This window comes from Bos indicus, chromosome 10 (genome assembly GCF_029378745.1).
Source record: "Bos indicus isolate NIAB-ARS_2022 breed Sahiwal x Tharparkar chromosome 10, NIAB-ARS_B.indTharparkar_mat_pri_1.0, whole genome shotgun sequence".
In the NCBI taxonomy this organism is placed as follows: Eukaryota; Metazoa; Chordata; class Mammalia; order Artiodactyla; family Bovidae; genus Bos; species Bos indicus.
In genome coordinates this window covers 75,643,892-75,665,676 of record NC_091769.1, presented here as the reverse complement: position 1 = coordinate 75,665,676, position 21,785 = coordinate 75,643,892, and the positions used below count along the sequence as shown (strand labels likewise).

At 39.6% G+C, this 21,785-nt stretch overlaps 1 protein-coding gene across 5 annotated transcripts in view; it reads left to right on the top strand.

The window, feature by feature from the left end:
* WDR89 (WD repeat domain 89) overlaps positions 1–20,538 on the top strand; it is a 47,178-nt gene extending 26,640 nt beyond the window's left edge. For 3 of the 5 annotated variants that reach the window (XM_019969033.2, XM_019969032.2, XM_070797704.1), the window contains one exon: positions 19,228–20,538. In XM_019969033.2, the coding sequence (XP_019824592.2) occupies positions 19,258–20,418 (1,161 nt within the window). In that variant the 5' untranslated portion in view covers positions 19,228–19,257 and the 3' untranslated portion in view covers positions 20,419–20,538. Of the gene's footprint in view, positions 1–10,477; positions 10,615–19,227 lie in introns of all 5 variants that reach the window. The other 2 variants (XM_070797703.1, XM_070797702.1) reach the window with 1 other exon arrangement.
* Positions 20,539–21,785: the final 1,247 nt, after the last annotated feature.

Genomic DNA, 21,785 nt, shown 5'->3' with positions numbered 1-21,785 from the left:
TCCCCCAGCAATCTTGATTCCAGCTTATGCTTAATCCAGCCCAGCATTTTGCATGATGTTAAATAAGCAGGGTGACAGTATACAGCCTTGACATACTCCTTTTCCTATTTGGAACCAGTCTGTTGTTCCATGTCCAATTTTAACTGCTGCTTTTGATCTGCATACAGATTTCTCAGGAGACAGGTCAGGTGGTCTAGTATTCTCATCTCTTTAAGAATTTTCTACAGTTTGTTGTGATCCACACAGTCAAAGGCTTTGGCATAGTCAAGAAAGCAGAAATAGATGCTTTTCTGGAACTCTTTTGCTTTTTCGATGATCCAGTGGATCTTGGCAATTTGATCTCTGGTTCCTCTGCCTTTTCCAAAACCAGCTTGAACATCTGGAAGTTCATGGTTCACGTACTGTTGAAGCCTGGCTTGGAGAATTTTGAGCATTCCTTTGCTAGCATGTGAGATGAGTACAATTGTGTGGTAGTTTGAGCATTTTTTGACATTACCTTTCTTTCGGATTGGAATGAAAACTGACCTTTTCCAGTCCTGTGGCCACTGCTGAGTTTTCCAAATTTGCTGGCATACTGAATGCAGCACTTTCACAGCCTTATCTTTTAGGATTTGAAATAGCTCAACTGGAATTCCATCACCCCCGCTAGCTTTGTTTGTAGTGATGCTTTCTAAGGCCCACTTGACTTTGCATTCTAGGATGTCTGGCTCTAGGTGAGTGATCACACCATCGTGGTTATCTGGGTCATGAAGATCGTTTTTCTATAGTTCTTCTGTGTATTATTGCCACCTCTTGTTAGTATCTTCTGCTTCTGTTAGGACCATTTCTGTCCTTTATTGTGCCCATCTTTGCATGAAATGTTCCCTTGGTATCTCTAATTTTCTTGAAGAGATCTCTAGACTTTCCCATTCTATTGTTTTCCTCTATTTCTTTGCACTGATCACTAAGGAAGGCTTTCTTATCTCTCCTTGCTATTCTTTGGAACTCTGCATTCAAATGGGTTGTCTTTCCTTTGCTCCTTTGCCTTTAGCTTCTCTTCTTTTCTCAGCTATTTGTAAAGCCTCCTCAGACAACCATTTTGCCTTTTTGCATTTGTTTTTCTTGGTAATGGTCTTGATCACTGCCTCCTGTAGTGTCACGAACCTCCGTCCATAGTTCTTCAGGCACTCTGTCTATCAGATCTAATCCCTTGAATCTGTTTGTCACTTCCACTGTATAATAAGGGATTTGATTTAGCCATACTGTTTTTGCTGACTGTATAGAGCTGTATAGAGGATTATCAGATTTACAGATTTATTGAAGCTTAACCTGTGACCTTCCCTTGTAGCTCAGTAGGTAAAGAATCTGCCTGCAGTGCAGGAGACCCAGGTTCGATCCCTGGGTTGGGAAGATCCCCTGGAGAAGGAGATGGCAACCCACTCCAGTATCCTTGCCTGGAAAATCTCAGGGACAGAGGAGCTTGATGGGCTACAGTCCATGGGGTCACAAAGAGTCGGGCATGACTGAGCGACTAACACTTACTTAACCTGTGACCAATGAGCATCCTCCAAAACTTTCTTCCCACCTTCAAGCCAGTGAACTCTCTGCATATCTCCCAGCTGGACTGTCCCCTTTTGCACACTTTGTTCATAAAAGCAACCCACCCTAAACCTTAACAGGCTTGTCTGTAATTTGCTACAGCATGGTGTCCCGAATTGCAGTTCCTCTACTGTTCCCAAATAAACTTCATTTCTGGTAACTTGAGCTTCACTTCTTTTAGATTGGCGTTTTATTTTCTTAACCAATTTTCAGAAAGCAAAAGTTTTAAGTTTTAATTAAGTCAAGCTTTTCTTTGCTGGTTTGTGCTTTTGTATACTAAGAAATCTTCACCTAACCCAGGGTCATAACTTCCCTACTTCTTTCCAAGAAGTTTTGTAGTTCTTGCCCTCACATTTAGGTTTATGACAATTTTAAGTGAATTAATAGTCCTTGTTCAGACCTCTCCTTTATCTGATATTAATAAGCCACTGCAGTGTTGGGTTGTAAGTTAGTATGTTGTTGTTGTTTAGTCGCTAAGTCTTGTCCAACTCTTTTGCAACCCCATTGACTGTAGCCCACTAGGCTTCTCTGTCCATGGGATTTCCCAGGTGGCTCAGTGGTAAAGAATTCACCTGCCAAGGTAGGACATGTAGCTTCAACCCCTAGGGTGGAAAGATCCCCTGGAGGAGGGTATGACAATCCACTCCAATATTTTTGCCTGAAAAATGCTATGGACAGAGGAGACTGGTGGGCTACAGTCCATGGGGTTGCAAAGAATCAAACATGACTTAGGGACTGAGCCTGCAGTGTTGGGATGCCGGAGGGCTTTCCTCATTGTCCCTCCTCCACTCATAACTTTAGGCAGGCACTGCTGTGCTGTGCCAGATAGGGGATTTCTCACCTCACCCTTCCTCCTTCAACAGTAGACTTGTTCCTTTTTACTCAGAATGAGAATCTTGATGGAGGCTGAAGGTCATTCTCCTCCATGACGGCTTGTTTTTTCAAATTTGTACACATCTGTGTATCATCACCACTCAAAAGTCCTCTTGCTCTCTTTCTCAGTCTGGATCCCACCAAAAGATAAGCAGTATTCCAGTTGCTACCATTACAGATTTGTTGTTTCTGTTCTTAAACTTTGTATCAGTGAAATCCTGTAGCACCCTGTTCTGCCAGGCTTCTATCATTAAACATTTCTGAGGTTAATCCACCTTGTTGCACATACTGGTGGTTTGTGGCTTTCTGGTTTCTTTGCTGTGTATAATTCTATTATATTAATATATCAATACCACAATTTATGAGCTTCCCAGGTGGCGCAGTGGTAAAGAACGTGCCTGCGAATGCAGGAAACATAAGAGATGCAGATTTCCCTGGGTCAGGAAGATCCCCTGGAGGAGGGCATGGCAACCTACTCCAGTATTCTTGCCTGGAGAATCCCATGGACAGAGGAGCCTGGTGGGCTACAGTCCATGGGGTTGCAAAGAGTTCGACACTACTGAAGTAACTTAGCACGCACATACGCTCCACAGTTTATAAAGACTATTTAAACAATTGGATGATTAATTATCTAATTAATCATCTTTTAATTTCCTAAATGCTTATAATTATCCTAAAAGTAGCATGCCAACGGTCTATCCACCTTGTCCCTGAGGCCAGAAACCTAAGAGTCATCTTTGACTCTTCTCGTACTCCTCTTGAAGTCTAATGAGAAAATTCTGTTTATTCCTCTTTTGTCATTACAGCCACAATCCAGCCACTTCTCCCTATTTTCGTATCTCTTGTCCACAGTTGTGCATCAAGGCTTTTCACTGCCTCATTCTTACCCAAAGGTGTGTTCTCCAGGCTGAGCCAGCCAAGGAATCAGTCACAAGCAATTCTCAGCTGCCGTCAACCTGCAGTGGCTTGCTTCCTTACCTGAGAGTAAAAGCTGAAGTCCTTACCGTGGCCTGCAAAGCTCTTCTCTGACTCCAGCTACCTCTTCAACCATAATTCCTACGCCAGTTTCTTTCCCTGACGCAGCTTTAGCTGCTCCAGCCCACCTGCTGTTTTTCTTTGCCCAGGAGGCTCTTGGCTCACATGGTCCAATACTTCGCTTCCGAATTTTATTCTGGTCTCGGCTCAAATGTCACTTCATGAGAGAGGCTTGCCTCTAATGACCAAACCTAAAAGGCTCTTCCTGGGACTCCCCTGACAGTCCAGGGATTAGGTAGGACTTCACCTTCTAAGGCAAGGGGTTCAGGTTCCATCCCTGGTCAGGAAGTTAAGATCCCACGTGCCACGTGGTCAAAAAACCAAAACGTAAAACAGAAGCAATACTGTAACAAGTTCAATAAAGACTTCAAAAATCATCCACATCAAAATAAAAATCTAAAATAAAATAAGTAAAAGGCTCTTCCCGTCTCATGTCCTGACTTACACATTATTTTTTATGATACTTATCCCTGTTTCCATTAGGACTTCCCAGGTGGCGCTAGTGGTAAAGAACCTACCTGCCAATGCAGAAGACATGAGACGCGAGTTCCATACCTGGGTTGGGAAGATCCCCTGGAGAAGGCAATGGAAATCCACTCCAGTATTCTTGCCTGGAAAATCCCATGGACAGGGGAGCCTCGCAGGGTATAGTCCCCAGGGTCTCACAGAGTCTCACAGAGTCAGACACGACTGAGGAGGCTTAGTACGCACACACGGTTTCCATTATAATCATCTATGTATCTGTCTGTCTCCTCACCACCCTCTTTTGAGAGCAGGGACTTTGCCTGTGTTCTTTGCTAAATCCATTGTGTTTTAGGCCTGTCATGTCAGCCATTCAAGAATTATTTCTGAATTACTGAATAAGGATTTAATGATATTGCTTATTGGTTTCTAACTGTAACAGTATTCAAAAGACTGGTTCTTTGATGTTAACATCATTCTATTGTAAGCCATGATTCTTTTTGTTCTCCCTCCTATCTTCCTTTTTCTTTCGGAGTTTTTAAAGAGAACGTTTACTTAATTTTTAAAAGCATCTATTGAGAATTACAAAAAGAAGTCGTAAACATAGAGTACCAATTCAAGATTTGAACTCTTCCACGTTGCTACTGTCTGTTCCAAATTAAGACATCTGGTGATTGGGGAAGTTTGGTTCCTCTCTGTTTGATTCACCAGCTGCTTGTTCTGGAAAGACAAAGGCAATTTATTGTTCTTGTTGAAAGAAGCTGGGTGTTCATAGACTTACTACGGAGGATGGAAGATTTATTTGAGAAGCTGGACACCTCAAGATGTTACTGAGAAAAATGTCTGTTTTTTAAAAGATACTTTGAATGTTATATCTGGAAGCTGAAGGATAATCTCATACTGCTTGAGGGAGTGTATGTCATTTGTTCCTACCCCCTCCCCCCTTTCTGTTGGTAACAAATTCCTGCACTTTAAAAACTGTGCTCTCCCTAAGAATTTTAGAGTATTTAATGCATGTAGTACCATATGTTGCTGCAGGCAGTATCTTGAACATTCGTGTGAATAAGAATAGCATATTCAGTCTCACTAAGCCGGATTAATTTACAAAGACATTAAGTCTCAGTCATTAATGAATGTGATATTTGAAATTACACTGAAATTGTAGCAGATGTCAGTTTAGCATACCTTCCATTAAATATGTAGCACTTCTGCCCGATTTAAAACAAATGGTTGACAACATAGAGGATTGAATGGGGTGGGAGGTAGGAGGGAGAGGTTCAAGAGGGAGGGGACGTATGTATGTCTATGGCTGATTCATGTTGACATGTGGCAGAAACCAGTATTGTAAAGCAATTAGCCTTCAATTAAAAATAAATTTTAAAAAAATTTAAAAAATAAAACAAATGGTTTCTTGATCAGATCAGATCAGTCGCTCAGTCATGTCCGACTCTTTGCGACCCCATGAATCGCAGCACGCCAAGCCTCCCTGTCCATCACCAACTCCCGGAGTTCACTCAGACTCACTTCCATCGAGTCAGTGATGCCATCCAGCCATCTCATCCTCTGTCGTCCTCTTCTCCTCCTGCCCCCAATCCCTCCCAGCATCAGAGTCTTTTCCAATGAGTCAACTCTTCTCATGAAGTGGCCAAAGTACTGGAGTTTCATTTTTAGCATCATTCCTTCCAAAGAAATCCCAGGGCTGATCTCCTTCAGAATGGACTGGTTGGATCTCCTTGCAGTCCAAGGGACTCTCAAGAGTCTTCTCCAACACCACAGTTCAAAAGGATCAATTCTTCGGCACTCAGCCTTCTTCACAGTCCAACTCTCACATCCATACATGACCACAGGAAAAACCATAGCCTTGACTAGATGGACCTTTGTTGGCAAAGTAATGTCTCTGCTTTTGAATATGCTATCTAGGTTGGTCATAACTTTCCTTCCAAGGAGTAGCGTCTTTTAATTTCATGGCTGCAGTCACCATCTGCAGTGATTTTGGAGCCCAGAAAAATAAAGTCTGACACTGTTTCCACTGTTTCCCATCTATTTACCATGAAGTGATGGGACCATATGCTATGATCTTCGTTTTCTGAATGTTGAGCTTTAAGCCAACTTTTTCACTCTCCACTTTCACTTTCATCAAGAGGCTTTTTAGTTCCTCTTCACTTTCTGCCATAAGGGTGGTGTCATCTGCATATCTGAGGTTATTGATATTTCTCCCAGCAATCTTGATTCCAGCTTGTGTTTCTTCCAGTCCAGCGTTTCTCATGATGTACTCTGCATATAAGTTAAATAAACAGGGTGACAAGATACAGCCTTGACGAACTCCTTTTCCTATTTGGAACCAGTCTGTTGTTCCATGTCCAGTTCTAACTGTTGCTTCCTGACCTGCATTCAGATTTCTCAAGAGGCAGATCAGGTGGTCTGGTATTCCCATCTCTTTCAGAATTTTCCACAGTTGATTGTGATCCACACAGTCAAAGGCTTTGGCATAGTCAATAAAGCAGAAATAGATGCTTTTCTGGAACTCCCTTGCTTTTTCCATGATCCAGCAGATGTTGGCAATTTGATCTCTGGTTCCTCTGCCTTTTCTAAAACCAGCTTGAACATCTGGAAGTTCATGGTTCACATATTGCTGAAGCCTGGCTTGGAGAATTTTGAGCATTACTTTACTAGCGTGTGAGACGAGTGCAATTGTGCGGTAGTTTGAGCATTCTTTGGCATTGCCTTTCTTTGGGATTGGAATGAAAACGTAGTTTAAAACATACACACAAATTTCTCTACATTTGTTATATAAAAGTTTTCTGAGAAACATTCAGCTGACATTAAACCAATGTTGCTTTTTATCCCAAGATATTCTCTAGGATATATTGGTAATGCATATGAGTGACTGTTCTTTAATGTCCAGTATAGTACTTTTGTTTGGAGAAGGAAATGGCAACCCACTCCAGTGTTCTTGCCTGGAGTATCCCAGGGACGGGGGAGCCTGGTGGGCTGCCATCTATGGGGTCACACGGAGTCGGACATGACTGAAGTGACTTAGCAGACTTAGCAGCATAGTGCTTTTGTAACTACCATTAGATTTTTCCCGTTTGCCATCGACCTTGCCAGTAACACATGTCATGAGACATCAGCAGTTACTTCTTCCAAATTCTCTGCTAACACCTCTTCCCTTAAAAAAATAAGTATAGTGTATGTTTATTATACAGATAACATAGCCTACGGAGAAGGAAATGGCAACCCAGTCTGGTATTCTTGCCTAGGGAATCCTGTGAACCGAGGAGCTTGGTGAGCTGCCGTCTGTGGAGTTGCACAGAGTCGGACACGACTGAAGCGACTTAGCAGCAGCAGCAGCAACATAGCCTACACCTATTTCTAAAAAATCTGCTAAGTGCTTATGATAGAGACAGTATAGTATAGGAGTTAATTGTATGTATGGGCTCTGGAACAAAAATACTTGAGTTCAGAAGCCAGCTTTTTCAGAACCTCCCTCCCGCCTCCCACTCCATCCCACCCTCTAGGTTAGCTGCATGTTAGCTGTGCTTTTCTTATCAATTTAATGAACATAATAGTACTTATGGGATTATATCATCATTGTTAAAAATTTTAACAATATGGAAAAAGTACTGAAGAGAAGGCAACATATTCCCTCCATACACACACACATACATATACACATGCACTCCAGATACTTGAAATACATTTTATGAACATTATTCCAAGACCTTTCTTGTGTATATACAGATAAGCTGAACAGAAGCATGCATGAATAGGAAAATTTTTATTAAATATAATATTTACTATTTATATAATATTTATTATTATATATTTTCTGTGAATAGTATTGCATTTAACTTGGGTTTAATTAAAAAAAAATAAAATGAAAGAAATAGCTAGAATGTTGGTGTTTCTTTGATATGAGTTCCTTTGCAAATTCCCTTTGAGTTAACCCAAAGAAAAGATGAATGATATTAAAAATTGGAGTCATTATGCTGTGGAGTTTTTCAAACTACATCTTTCAGGTAGCGTCTACATTGACGATTAACTGATGCAGGCAGATGTAGGTTTTTCTATTCTGCAGTTAGCCTTTCATGTGATGATTGGCAGAATCAGACTCCTTTCATTTTATGACTCAACCACTCTTTTTTTTTTTTTGGTCGCACTGAGCCTTCCTTGCAGTGTTCGGTTTCTCATTGCGGTGGCATCTCTTGCTGCAGAGCACAGACTCTCAGTGTGCGGGCTTCAGTAGTTGTGGCACTCAGGCTTAGTTGCTCTGTGGCTTGTGGGATCCTCCTGGACCAGGGATCGAACCCGTGATTCCTGCACTGGCAAGTGGATTCCTATCCACTGCACCACCAGGGAAGCTTGACTCAACCATTCTTTAGGGCCTTGGAATCCTCTGCATCCAGCCAGCAGGTGGGTGAAGAGAAGGTGAAGAAGGCATCACCTTTTGATCACCTGACCCAAATACAACCGTTGCTTCACTACTACTGGCAGAAAGTCATCACAGGCTAGGGCTGAGGCAATCTTTGCTGGGGGACCTGGACCCTTTTCCCTTCTGGGATGCCGTGAATGTCCTGTACCAAATCGCAGGTATATCTATTCCTGTGGGCTGCTTCTCATGTCCTAAATTCAGTGTGGAGACCTTAGAAATATAGTAGGCAGCCCTCCTTCACCCTTCTGTACCCTTCACATAGCCATGATACATTTGTCAAAACCAGAAAACACTGGTATAATACTATTGACTAAAGTACAGAATTCATCTGGATTTAACTGGTTTTCCCACTGATATGCTTTTTTTGGTTAAGAATCTAATCAAGAATACCACCAATCTAATCAAAAATACCACCAGTCTCTCAGACCTTCCTTCTTTTTCATGACTTTGAAATTTGAAGAGTACTAGCCACATATTTGTAGGTTGTCCCTCAGTTGAGTTTGATGTTTTCTCAAGAATAGGCTGGGGTTATGAATTTTGGGGGCTTCCCCAGTGGCTCAGGAGAAGGCAATGGCACCCCACTCCAGCACTCTTGCCTGGAAAATCCCATGGACAGAGGAGCCTGGTAGGCTGCAGTCCATGGGGTCGCTAGGAGTCGGACACGACTGAGCGACTTCACTTTCACTTTTCACTTTCATGTATTGAAGAAGGAAATGGCAACCCACTCCAGTGTTCTTGCCTGGAGAATCCCAGGGATGGGGAGCCTGGTGGGCTGCTGTCTATGGGGTCGCACAGAGTCGGACACGACTGAAGCGACTCAGCAGCCAGTGGCTCAGCAGTAAAGAATCTGCCTGCATGTTAATGTATGGCAAAACCAGTACAATATTGTGAAGTAATTAGCCTCCAATTAAAATTAAAAAAAAAAAAAGAATCTGCCTGCAGTGCAGGAGCCACAGGAGACACAAATTCGACCCCGGGGTTGGGAAGATCCCCTGAAGGAGGGCATGGCAACCTACCCCAGTATTCTTGCCTGGAGAATCCCACGGACAGAGAAAACCAGTGGGCTATAGTCCATAGGGTTGCAAAGAGTCGGACACAACTGAAGTGACTTAGCACTCAGACACGTGAAGTTTTGAGAAGAATGTCACAGAATGTCATCACATCACATCAGGGGGCAAGTGACAGCAACATAATTTACCACCAGTGATATTAACCTTGATTGGTTTTTAAGGTGGTATCTTCTGGTTTTCTCTGGTTAAAGTCTCTTTTTACTCTTTCCTTACTCTGTTCTTTGGAAGCAAATAATTAAGTCCAGCCTATACTCTAGGAGAGGAGAGTCATTTATTTTTATCAATACGGATTCATGGCTATTTATTCTTTTTTACCTAACCCAGTGTTATTTTGCTGCTCAAATTGGTCTAGAGTGACCAATGGGAGATCATAGCTCTTGTGTCTTTTTTTTTTTAATCACTTCTTTACTTTTGGGCACTATTTGTTGCTTTAGGCTCATCTTCTAGTTCCCCTGTCTGAGACCTAGATTCAGGCCATTTTTCCAAGAAGATCAAAGGGTATTTTTAATAGGATAGATATTAAACCTCTCTAATTGGTACCTAACTTAAAGAATCTTGGAGAAGTTGACTGAGAACTTGAGTTTCACTTCAGTGAAAGTATATTTTCTTCTAAAACATATTGAAGTTCATTTGCTATTTAGAAATGTATTTTTCATTATGAAATGAAAAAATCTTAAAAAACACTCACTCAATTTGATATGTCAATGGTTTGTTCAGAATTGAGAGTTATTGGTTTGATATTTGTGTTCATGAAATTTTGGGTATTGATTCATTTTTTAAAGAATAGTTTTAATATAAAAGTAACAGACTGCTTTCATTTTTTTTTAAGCTGTACAATGGTAGTTTTTAAAACGTGAATGTGAAATGAAATAAGGCAAATCAAATGAAAATTTATTAGAAAGGAAATCAATATTTGCTTTTTTTTTATGCCAAGAATTATGTTCACTACATCCTTCTGTGTTCCATGATTTCTTATGTCCTTGTATCATCACTGTATATTGTAATTGTTTCCTGGTCTTTCTCCCAGCCTTTTGAAGACAGCAAGTGTGTTTCTCATCTGAATCTCCATCATTTAGCATTTTACTTGGCTATAAAAGGCACTCAATATCAAGAATATCCATTTCTATCCCCATTTTAAAGATGAAGAAACTGAGGCTTACAGAGGTGAGGTTAGGTTAATTTGTACAATGATGACTTTGCTAGTTTGTGGTAAACAAGGATTTGAACTTAGGATGTTTTATTCTTAAATATATTGCTTTTTTATTGTACCACATTGACAGACTATTGACATGCTGGAAATTAATTCACTGCATTATTTCCAAATTGACAATCTCTGAAAGTATTCATAAGAAACATAACATTTGACACCTCCTGCGAGAGGAAAGGGGCTTGAGGACAGAAATGTTCTGGAAAGACATTAGTTTTGGAACCTTTTGAATTTTGAACTGTGGGGCTATTTTAGATATTCAAAAATAGATTAATTTAAAAATACACAGAAACTTAGCAGATAGAGTTTTATATTAAGTTTTAAAATATTGTATCATTTCACTGGTTCATTTTTTGTTGTTGTTGTTGATGTCTTTAGAATCAAGGATCCTACCAGTATTACTTGGCATAGATTTTTATAGTCTTCTGACAATTCCTTTTTGTATCCAGTTTTTTCCCTTTTATTTTTGGGAAAAAAAACAAGTAAAAAGGTAGGAAAGGGAGAGGATAGAATGATCAAAATCCCTCTCTTTAAAATGAGTGAAATTTGACTTTTTAAAATATGTTTCCTAAGTCTTTCTTTTAGAAGCCTCTTACATTAAGTCAGAATAATAAACAATGAAATCTTGGTAATAAAACCCAAAAGTAGGAAGTCAAGAAACACCTAGAGTAACAGGCAAATTTGGCCTTGGAATATGGAGTGAAGCAGGACAAAGACTAATAGAATTTTGCCAAGAAAACACACTGGTCATAGCAAACACCCTCTTCCAACAACACGAGAAGACTCTACACATGGACATCACCAGATGGTCAACACTGAAATCAGATTGATTATATTCTTTGCAGCCAAAGATGGAGAAGCTCTATACAGTCAGCAAAAACAAGACCAGGAGCTGACTGTGGCTCAGATCACAAACTCCTTATTACCAAATTCAGACTTAAATTGAAGAAAGTAGGGAAAACCACTAGACCATTCAGGTATGACCTAAATCAAATCCCTTATGATTATACAGTGGAAGTGAGAAATAGATTTAAGGGACTACATCTGATAGATAGAGTGCCTGATGAACTATGGACTGAGGTTCGTGACATTGTACAGGAGACAGGGATCAAGACCATTCCCATGGAAAAGAAATACAAAAAAGCAAAATGGCTGTCTGGGGAGGCCTTACAAATAGCTGTAAAAAGAAGAGAAGCATAAAGCAAAGGAGAAAAGGAAAGATATAAGCATCTGAATGCAGAGTTCCAAAGAATAGCAAGAAGAGATAAGAAAGCCTTCTTCAGCGATCAATGCAAAGAAATAGAGGAAAACAACAGAATGGGAAAGACTAGAGATCTCTTCAAGAAAAGTAGAGTTACCAAGGGAACATTTCATGCAAAGATAGGCTCGATAAAGGACAGAAATGGTATGGACCTAACAGAAGCAGAAGATATTAAGAAGAGATGGCAAGAATACACAGAAGAACTGTACAAAAAAGATCTTCACGACCCAGATAATCACAATGGTGTAATCACTCACCTAGAGCCAGACAACCTGGAATGTGAAGTCAAGTGGGCCTTAGAAAGCATCACTACGAACAAAGCTAGTGGAGGTGATGGAATTCCAGTTGAGCTATTTCAAATCCTGAAAGATGATGCTGTGAAAGTGCTGCACTCAATATGCCAGCAAATTTGGAAAACTCAGGAGTGGCCACAGGACTGGAAAAGGTCAGTTTTCACTCCAATCCCAAAGAAAGGCAATGCCAAAGAATGCTCAAACTACCGCAAAACTGCACTCATCTCACATGCTAGTAAAGTAATGCTCAAAATTCTCCAAGCCAGGCTTCAGCAAAACGTGAACCGTGAACTTCCAGATGTTCAAGCTGGTTTTAGAAAAGGCAGAGGAACCAGAGAGCGCTTTGTCCTTTCTTGGTTTTCATGGTGGAAGAATAAGGCTCATGGATTTTAGCCAGTGGTTCAGTATTAGGCTTCTCTGGTGGCTCAGAGGTTAAAGCGTCTGCCTGCAGTGCAGGAGACCTGGGCTCAATCCCTGGGTCGGGAAGATCCCCTGGAGAAGGAAATGGCAACCCACTCCAGTATTCCTGCCTGGAGAATCCCATGGACGGAGGAGCCTGGTGGGCTACAGTCCATGGGGTTGCAGAGAGTCAGACACGACTGAGCGACTTCACTTTCACTTACTATAGCCTTTTTCCATGTTGGTGTGTTTTTTGGCAATCATTCTGCTCCCTTTTTTCTCCATCTGCTTATGCTGATGTGTAATTCCTCCTCTCAAAGCCTAATAGGCATATTCTTTAATTAAAGTCAACACTAATATTTTAGTACTTACACAGAAGAATAGCATAGAATTGAAATGAACACAGGTTCACAGGTTTTGAAGTTACAATTTGGATTTCAGATCAAACTCCCCCTGTATTTTTCCGCTTATTACCTGTGAGAGCATTGGCAAGTTACTCAGTTTTTCTGAGCTTCAGTTTCTTCTGTGAAATGGTGATAATAATGCCTATCTCATAGGGTTAAATGATTAAGATTAAAAAAAAAAAAAATACTAGATGTAAGTTTCCAGCACACAGTCTAGCATTTGTTGAACTCCAATTATGATTGTTTTCTTCTCTACAAGCCTCTGCCGTCCTCGCCCACCTTGCCAGTTGTTTTAGTATTATTGTAGTTATGTTATTAATGTGGATTGTGTTGTTGTTAAAGACCATCCCGGAATGACTTTTCTCATTTAGCTTCTCCCTACATTTAGGACATTAGCTGAATCTATGCATTTTACCATCATCAGAGTTCCTTGTGGTCAATGGGCAATATTAAGTATGAGCTGTGGGGAATTGGATTTTCTGACCCAAGTCTGATAAATTGTTTCAAAAGAAAACTAGTCGTTTATCCAACATATAGTTTAAATACAACTGTTATTCTTTAGTAGAAAACTGTAATAGTATTTGTTGCTTATGCTGTCAGATCTTTCAAGTATGATGAACATTCATACTGGAAAGATAGAAATGCATCTATTTCTAAACATACTGCTCATTTCTGACTTCCTACACAATAATACATGGCCAAGGATTTTTAGTATAGTGCCTTTTGTAATCAATAGTTTCTAAATAGGTATAAAATGTGTGTTTTCTTTTAATCCTTTTTTCCATCTTGTTTAAATGGGAAAGAAAGCTACTTCCTCTTCCGCTATCTGCTTCCCTGTGGCTCAGCTGGTAAAGGATACGCCTGCTATGCAGGAGACCTGAGTTCGATCCCTAGGTTGGGAAGATCCCCTGGAGAAGGGAAAGGCTACCCACTCCAGTATTCTGGCCTGAAGAATTCCATGGACTTCTTCTATAGTCCATGGGGTCGCAAAGAGTTGGACACAACTGAGTGACTTTCACTTCCATTATGGAATTATTTAAGCTAGCTAGGCTGTCCCTCAGATTTCATATTCAAACTTGGTCAATTCAAAAATAAGAGGAATGCCTAGTTGCAGTTAGATGTATTTATAATGTACTTTATATATAGAAATAACACTTTATTGGGTTTATTTTAATAGGAAATAAAATGAACATTTTGATTGATAAAGATAACTTAACTCTTACTAAGGCAAAAGCCCCAGAAGAAATACTTAATGTTTAGGGATGTTGTTATCAAGTGAATCAGCTCTCAGTTATCTAAGGACTGTTCCTCAGATTAGAGATTAATGAGCATTTTCCATCTAGTGTGTTTCAAGATGGCTTAATGAAAACTTTTTAGCCAACATGGCTTTAGACTCTACTGAACTTCCTTTATCTGGACTTCTCCTCCTCATCTCTTCTCCGTATTGGGAAAGTACAAAGTGCAGTGTGATTTAAGAGGTGGTGGCAGTAACTGCCTTCCCTTCTCTTTCTGTTCTGTTCTCTTTGGGCTTATCTTCATTCCTCTTCTTTTCTCCTCCCTATTCTTTGCTTCAGTATTCTTTTCTGTTCTTTTCTATTTGTGCCGTTTTTCATTTGTGTGTGTGCATTAGTATAAGAAAGGCGTCCTCAGCTCTCACTAGCCTCTTGAGATCTAAAATGCTGACTTAGCTTCCTTTTATGTATCTAACAGAAACAAATAGGGAAAATATTAAAATTATGGTTAATCTTATTTGTTTTCTTTATACATTTTTGTTAGGTTGAACCGTATAAAGTTGTCAATATTGTTTTGATCTCCAGAAATAGATTGAACCTTATACTTCAGTTAGTAGCCTGCAGCAAAAGATTTGAAAAGGGATTGGATGAGAGCCTGAATAGGAGAATTGGATATTCCCCAGAGATTCTGGCTTAGGTAATTGAGTAGATGAGAATGTTGTCATGGTGCCAATACCATCGACCAACATGGAAAACATTGAAAAGCATAATTTGGTTTTACTTTTAAGGAGAATGTTTCATGGAGGGGAAGCATAAATAATCAATTTAACTTGGAGTTGTAGTGGGATTCAAGGAGAGATGGCTAGTTGACACTTGGAAATACGGACTTGTAAATAGATGAGCTCATTGGCATGTAGGTGGCACTTGAAAACATGAATTTCAATGAGGTTACTAAGTGAGAAGAAAAGAGAGACTATGGCTTATCTTGAGGAATGGGAAGAGAATCATGCCAAAAAAAAAAAAAAACCCTCAGATAAGGGCATACACAGAAGTAAAAAGGTTTATTTATCATTTTACAATGATTCATTAGTGTGTAAAATTAAGATTAACTGTGTAACCTTGGAAGTTATATTTCAAATATGGCTCATTTGCATAGGCATATTAATGTGTTAAAACATAAGTCAGAGGTTTTCATCTTTTCCCAAGGAGGTTAAAGTAATATTTTACTGTTTGTATCTGTGGATGAATGAATATAAGCTCTATAATACTGAGAGCATTGTGGGATCTACCTGTCTCCTAACATCTTTCTCTTTTTTTGAAGCACTGTACTGCATTTAAACGGTGTGTCAGGTGGAACACTACTGAGATTGTTACCATTACTGCTGTCTTAAAATGTTGGTTTGCTGTAGCATTCCATCTGGGCCCCACTCTGCCTGCATCATCGATCCCAGAATCCTTTGGATTAAAGCCTTGTAGGGGACTGTTCCAACTCGAAACAGACTCTCTGGGCAACACTGTTGGGGGGAGGAGTACAGCACTGCTATATTGCTTGGGGGTAGCAGTGCACAGCCGTAGTCCTATAACTTACTGTTAACTTAAAAGTCACATTCAGCTTTCTTATTGCTTAAAATTCTCATCAATCTGATATTTCATAGGCAGAGATCAATATGAAACAGTAGCAAAGAATTCTTTTGTAATCTTATTAACACTGATTATTTCAAGAATGGGTAGTTTTTTTTTATCTGGAATTAAAAAGGGTTTTTTTCTTGAAGTGTGTAGGCAGTATACTCTTAAGTGAACATACATTTTAGGACCTATTTGAATAGCTTGTAGTAAAAAAAAAAAAAAATTATGTTAAATAATGTTTCTTTCACAAATATAAAGTCTTTATATTTCCTTTTTGTGCTTTATTTAAAGTACTGCTAAAGAATGCCATTATGTTACTAATTTCCATAAGCAGAGCTCTCCCTGCAAACATACAGACATATGAGATATCATTTTAGGTTTATTCTGCTTCTCCTGGAGCTCTTCAGCTCTTTATGCATGAAAGCTGAATCAATTATTCATTCATTTATTCAACAACCATATTGATAACAAAAAAGGCAAGAAAATCAGGTAAAATCAAGTTTTTCAAAAATATTGAGTGAAAAGAGCAAATTGTAGCAAAGATAACATATAAATGTGATGCCATTTTTAGAATTTCTTAATCAGAAGTTGTATCTATCGTTTCATTTGTTTAAATAAAAAACTGAGGCAAATATGGCAAAATGTTAACATCTGTTAAATCTAGGTAATCCAGTATTTGAGTATGTTTCCTTTTTTCTACACTTCTGTGTACATTTGAAATAGTTCATAATTAAAGCATTTTTAATTTTTTATTTAACAAAATGGGCAATATGATAGGGAGTGACCAGCCACTTCAGGTTGGTTGATCAGGGAGGTTCTCTCTGGGGAGGTAACATATTGAGACCTGAATAACAGGCAGGAGTTAATCACACAAAAAATGTACAGATAGTATTCCAGACAGAGAAGTAGCTACTGCCACAGTCCTGAGACAGAAGCATGACGTGTTCAAGGAGAGAAGGCCATTTAACCTATCTGGTTATAAAACCAACAATTATGCTGTGGAGGTAAATGATCTTCTAGTCTCTGAATACTTAAAGGAAGCTCACTATTTTCGGACTTAGTTTATTCTTATACAGAGTTGTTCCGTCTAGGGACTTACGGACTAATTGTGATAATGACATATCAAAAGCACACAGAAGCTGGCCTGAGGAGTTTCTCAGTGGTCAGGTCAGAGACAGTTTGAGCACCAGCAACTTAAGGAAGTGTTCAAAGTTGTTATTATGAGCCTCTATGATGTGATGCAGTAAGAAGTCCCCAGCATCACATAACAGAGAAGGCGATGGCACCCCATTCCAGTACTCTTGCCTGGAAAATCCCATGGATAGAGGAGCGTGGTAGGCTGCAGTCCATGGGGTTGTGAAGAGTCAGACACAACTGAGCAACTTCACTTTCAGTTTTTACTTTCATGCACTGGAGAAGGAAATGGCAATCCACTCCAGTGTTCTTGCCTGGAGAATCCCAGGGACAGGGAAGCCTGGTGGGCTGCCGTCTATGGGGTCACACAGAGTCGGACACGACTGAAGTGACTTAGCAGCAGCAGTAACAGCAGCATCACATAAATTGTATCCCTGATAACAATGTTAAACTGGAATCTAATCTCGAAGAGGAGACAATTAGAAAAATCTAGAATATAGGACATTTTATGAGACAACTGGCTGGACTTTTCGAAAAATTCAATGTTAAGAAAACAGAAGATTGGGGAGGTTCTCTGTGTCAAAGTATTTAGAAGTGAAATGATATTTTGTCTGCAGTTCACTTTCAAATAGCTCATCAAAAATGCATGTGTCTGTGTTTATAGAGATAGAAGAAAACAAGTTGGTGATCCTCGGAGGTGAAAGACTGTGTGTATGTGTGTGGGTGTCCATTGTACTATTCTTTCAACTTTTGTTAAGTTTTAAAATGTTCAAAATTTAAAGCTGGAGAAAATGCTTATTCTTCTTTTGAACCTCAATCCAGCTTTTAATATTTTTTGCCTGTTGGTTTAATTGTGCTGTTTGGAGCCACTCGGATAGATTTGCATTCTCTACCATGTGGTGTTAGTGTTATTGGTAATGGTGATCCTGGTCATTTTTATGTAACATTTGTTGAATGCATACACATTATTTCAGTTAATCTTTCTAACCACTCTTGAGTTCATATTCATTTCTCCTTGTAAAGATGAAAAGACAGACAGCTAAAAAGCTATCATTAAAGCAACAGAAAAAAAAAAAGCATTTCATCTTACGAATGAAAATGTGAATTTGTGAGGCTGGCAAGAATATTCATTTGGTGAAACCAAGATAGAAAAACTTGGGATAAAGTCACTAGACTTTATGCATATTTTTCTGGCCTGGAACTTGTTCTATATACAACCTACCATTGAGAAGCAATCTGGTGTGGTGGTGAAGATCACCGTTTCTGAAGCCGGAATGCCTGGGTTCAAATTCCAGCTCTACCATTTGCAAGCTGCTCCTGCCTGAGAAGCATATCTCTGCAATTCCTACTGGATACCTCTATTAGCTTTTTTTATCGCTGCTGTAACAAATTACTGCAAAATTGGTGGCTTGAAATGACATACATTTTTTATAGCTCTGGAGGTCAGAAGTTCAAAGTGGGTCTCACTGGGCTAAAATCAAGGATTAGCAGAGTTGCACTTTCACGTGGAGGCTCTAAAGGAAGCTATTTCCTTGCCTCTTCCACTCTCTAGAGGCCACCCAATTATTGGCTTCCCGCGCCCAAACCAGTAATGTATCTCTCTGAACCTTTTTCCACAGGAACATCTCCCATTGATTCTCATATTCTGCCTGCTTCTACTTTTAAGGGCACTGGTGATTACTTTGGGTTCACCCAGATAATCCTCAATAATCTATTTTAATGTCAACTGATTAGCAACCTTAATTCCATTTACGACCTCAATTCGTCTTTGCCATGTAACCTAACATACTCATAGGTTCCTGGGATGAAGGCATGAACATCTTTGAGGGACTATTTTTCTGCCAACACATCTGTGTTAGATTCTATAACTGTATAAGGTAGCTGGGGCCAGGAGAAGATGATCCCAAAGTAGAGATCCTGGCTAATGCTGAGGACCATGAGTAGGACCAATAATTAGGTTTGAGCTGAAAGGAATTACTAAGCAATGTATGTACATGTACATACATTTTTATAATCTCTTACTGGCAGTAGATTCAGTATATAAAAAGTGGTTGAATTAGAAGGAAGCAGCTGAGTTTTAGTTACATCATGGTAGGGGAATGATTAAAATATTAGATTTTATTTCTGTTTTCTTGTGCCAGCTCTCAGAGGGAAATGTTCTTGATTTAATTACAATGTAGAGACACTTTGGGTTTAATTTCAATTTTTGTTTTTATTACAGATTTTTACTACCCTTGGATGCACTCCTGATATGGAGAAGATTGAAGAACAATTTGCCAACTTGAACATTGTTAAACGTTCCTCAGAAACTAAAGAGCCTACTTACCTGCTTGGCATAGACACATCAAAGACTGTACAAACAGAAAAAGGAAGCTTGGTTGCTGTTTTGTGTTCTAATGGATCAATCAGAATACATGATAAAGAAAGGTTAAATGTAATACGAGAATTTAGAGGGTATCCTGGACTTAATGGAGTCAAGTTTGCGAATTCCCATGACAGTGTGTATTCCTCATGCACTGATGGCACTGTGAAGTGTTGGGATGCTCGACTGGCCAGTGGAAAACCTGTCCAGCTGTTCAAGGGTTACCCTTCCAATATTTTTATCAGTTTTGATATCAGCTCTAATGATCATGTCATTTGTGCTGGTACAGAAAAAGTTGATGATGATGCGTTGTTGGTATTTTGGGATGCAAGAATTAATTCTCAGGACTTGTCTACTACCAAAGAGCCACTTGGTGCATATTCAGAGACACATAGTGATGATATCACTCAAGTACGTTTCCATCCCAGTAATCCAAACATGGTAGTCTCAGGTTCAACTGATGGCCTGGTAAATGTATTTGATATTAGTGCGGATAATGAAGACGATGCACTGGTCACAACCTGTAACTCAGTTTCATCAGTAAGTTTTATTGGTTGGTCTGGGAAAGATTATAAACAGATTTACTGCATGACACATGATGAGGGATTTTGTTGGTGGGATCTTAATCATCTGGATACAGATGAACCAATTACATGTTTGAACGTTCCTGATGTCAGAGAAGTAATTAACGTGAAAGAAGGGATTTTGGACTATTTGATTGGTGGCCTATATCATGAAAAGACGGACAAATTGTTTGTTGTCGGAGGGACAAACACAGGAATTATTCGCATAATGAACTGTATGACATCAGGATTGGTCCATGTGACCAGCCTTCAAGGAGGGCATGCTGCTACAGTCCGGTCCTTCTGTTGGAATATGCAGGATGATTCTTTGCTAACTGGAGGAGAAGACGCACAGTTGTTACTTTGGAAACCTGGAGCAGTAGAGAAGACATTTACAAAGAAAGACAGCATGAAAATAGCATCCTCTGTACACCAGCGAGTTCGCGTTCACAGTAATGATTCTTATAAGAGAAGAAAAAAGCAATGATGTTACATTGGGCGTTTACTTCATAGGTTTTATAGTTGCAAATAATTATTTCTGTGTACTACCTGTGGTAGACATGTTAAAAGCTCATATATAAATAAAAACAAGCCAGTTAGCAAACAATCCTGGGAAATGCTGAGAATGGTTTAATTCAAGTCTTCGTGTATTCTAAAATTATTTTTTTAAAGCTGCCAGTTGAGTATATAATCAGTGAGTTGAAAGTAAAATTACATTCCTCATTTTAAAAACCCATCTGTTGAATTAGTAAATGTTGGGTTTGAAGAAATAGCTTTGATAAGGGTTTTTTAGAAGTAGATGGCTGGTGTGACTTTTAAAAACAGGTGGTTTGGGTTGTATTTTTTAAGCTCAATTTTTTACTTTTTTAATCATCTTTATTATTTATAAAACCAAATAAGACTTTTTTCTTTATTTGAGAAGCCCCCACTTGCTTAATACATGTAGACTACACTAGCATTGTAAGTTGAGTTGCAAAATCATGTTCAACTCTTTGCGACCTCATGGACTGCAGCATGCCAGCCTTCCCTGTCCTTCACTGTCTCCCAGGGTTTGCTCAAATTCATATTCATTGAGTCAGTGATGCTATCCAACCATCTCATCATTTGTCATCCTCGTCTCCTTTTGCCTTCAGTCTTTCCAGCATCAGGGTCTATTCCAGTAAGTCAGCTCTTTACATCAGGTAGCCAAAGTATTAGAACTTCAGCTTCAGCATCAGTCCTTCCAGTGACTATTCAGGTTGATTTTCCTTGACTGGTTTGATCTCCCTATAGTCCAAGGGACTCTCAAGAGTCTTCTCCAACACCACAGTTCAAAAGCGTCAGTTCTTTGGCACTCAGCCTCCTTTATGGTCCAACTGTCACATCCGTACATGACTACTGGAAAAACCATAGCTTTGACTAGACAGACCTTTGTTGGCAAAGTGATATCTCTGCTTTTTAACATGCTGTCTAGATTTGTCATCGCTTTTCTTCCAAGAAGCAAGTGTCTTCTAATTTCATGGTTGCAGTCACCATCTGCAGTGATTTTGGAGCCCAAAAAAATAAAGTCTGTCACTGTTTCCACTTTTGCCCCTTCTATTTGCCATGAAGTGATGGGACTGGATGCCATGATCTTAGTTTTTTGAATGTTGAATTTTAAGCCAGCTTTTTCACTCTCCTTCCTCCAGCCTGGCATTTCACATGATGTGCTCTATATATGAGCTTCCCTTGTAGTTCAGTCTGTAAAGAACCTGCCTGCAGTGCAGGAGACCTGGGTTCAATTTCTGGGTCGGGAAGATCCCCTGGAGAAGGCAGTGGCAACCCACTCCAGTATCCTTGCCTGGAAATCTCATGGACACGAGCCTGGTGGGCTGC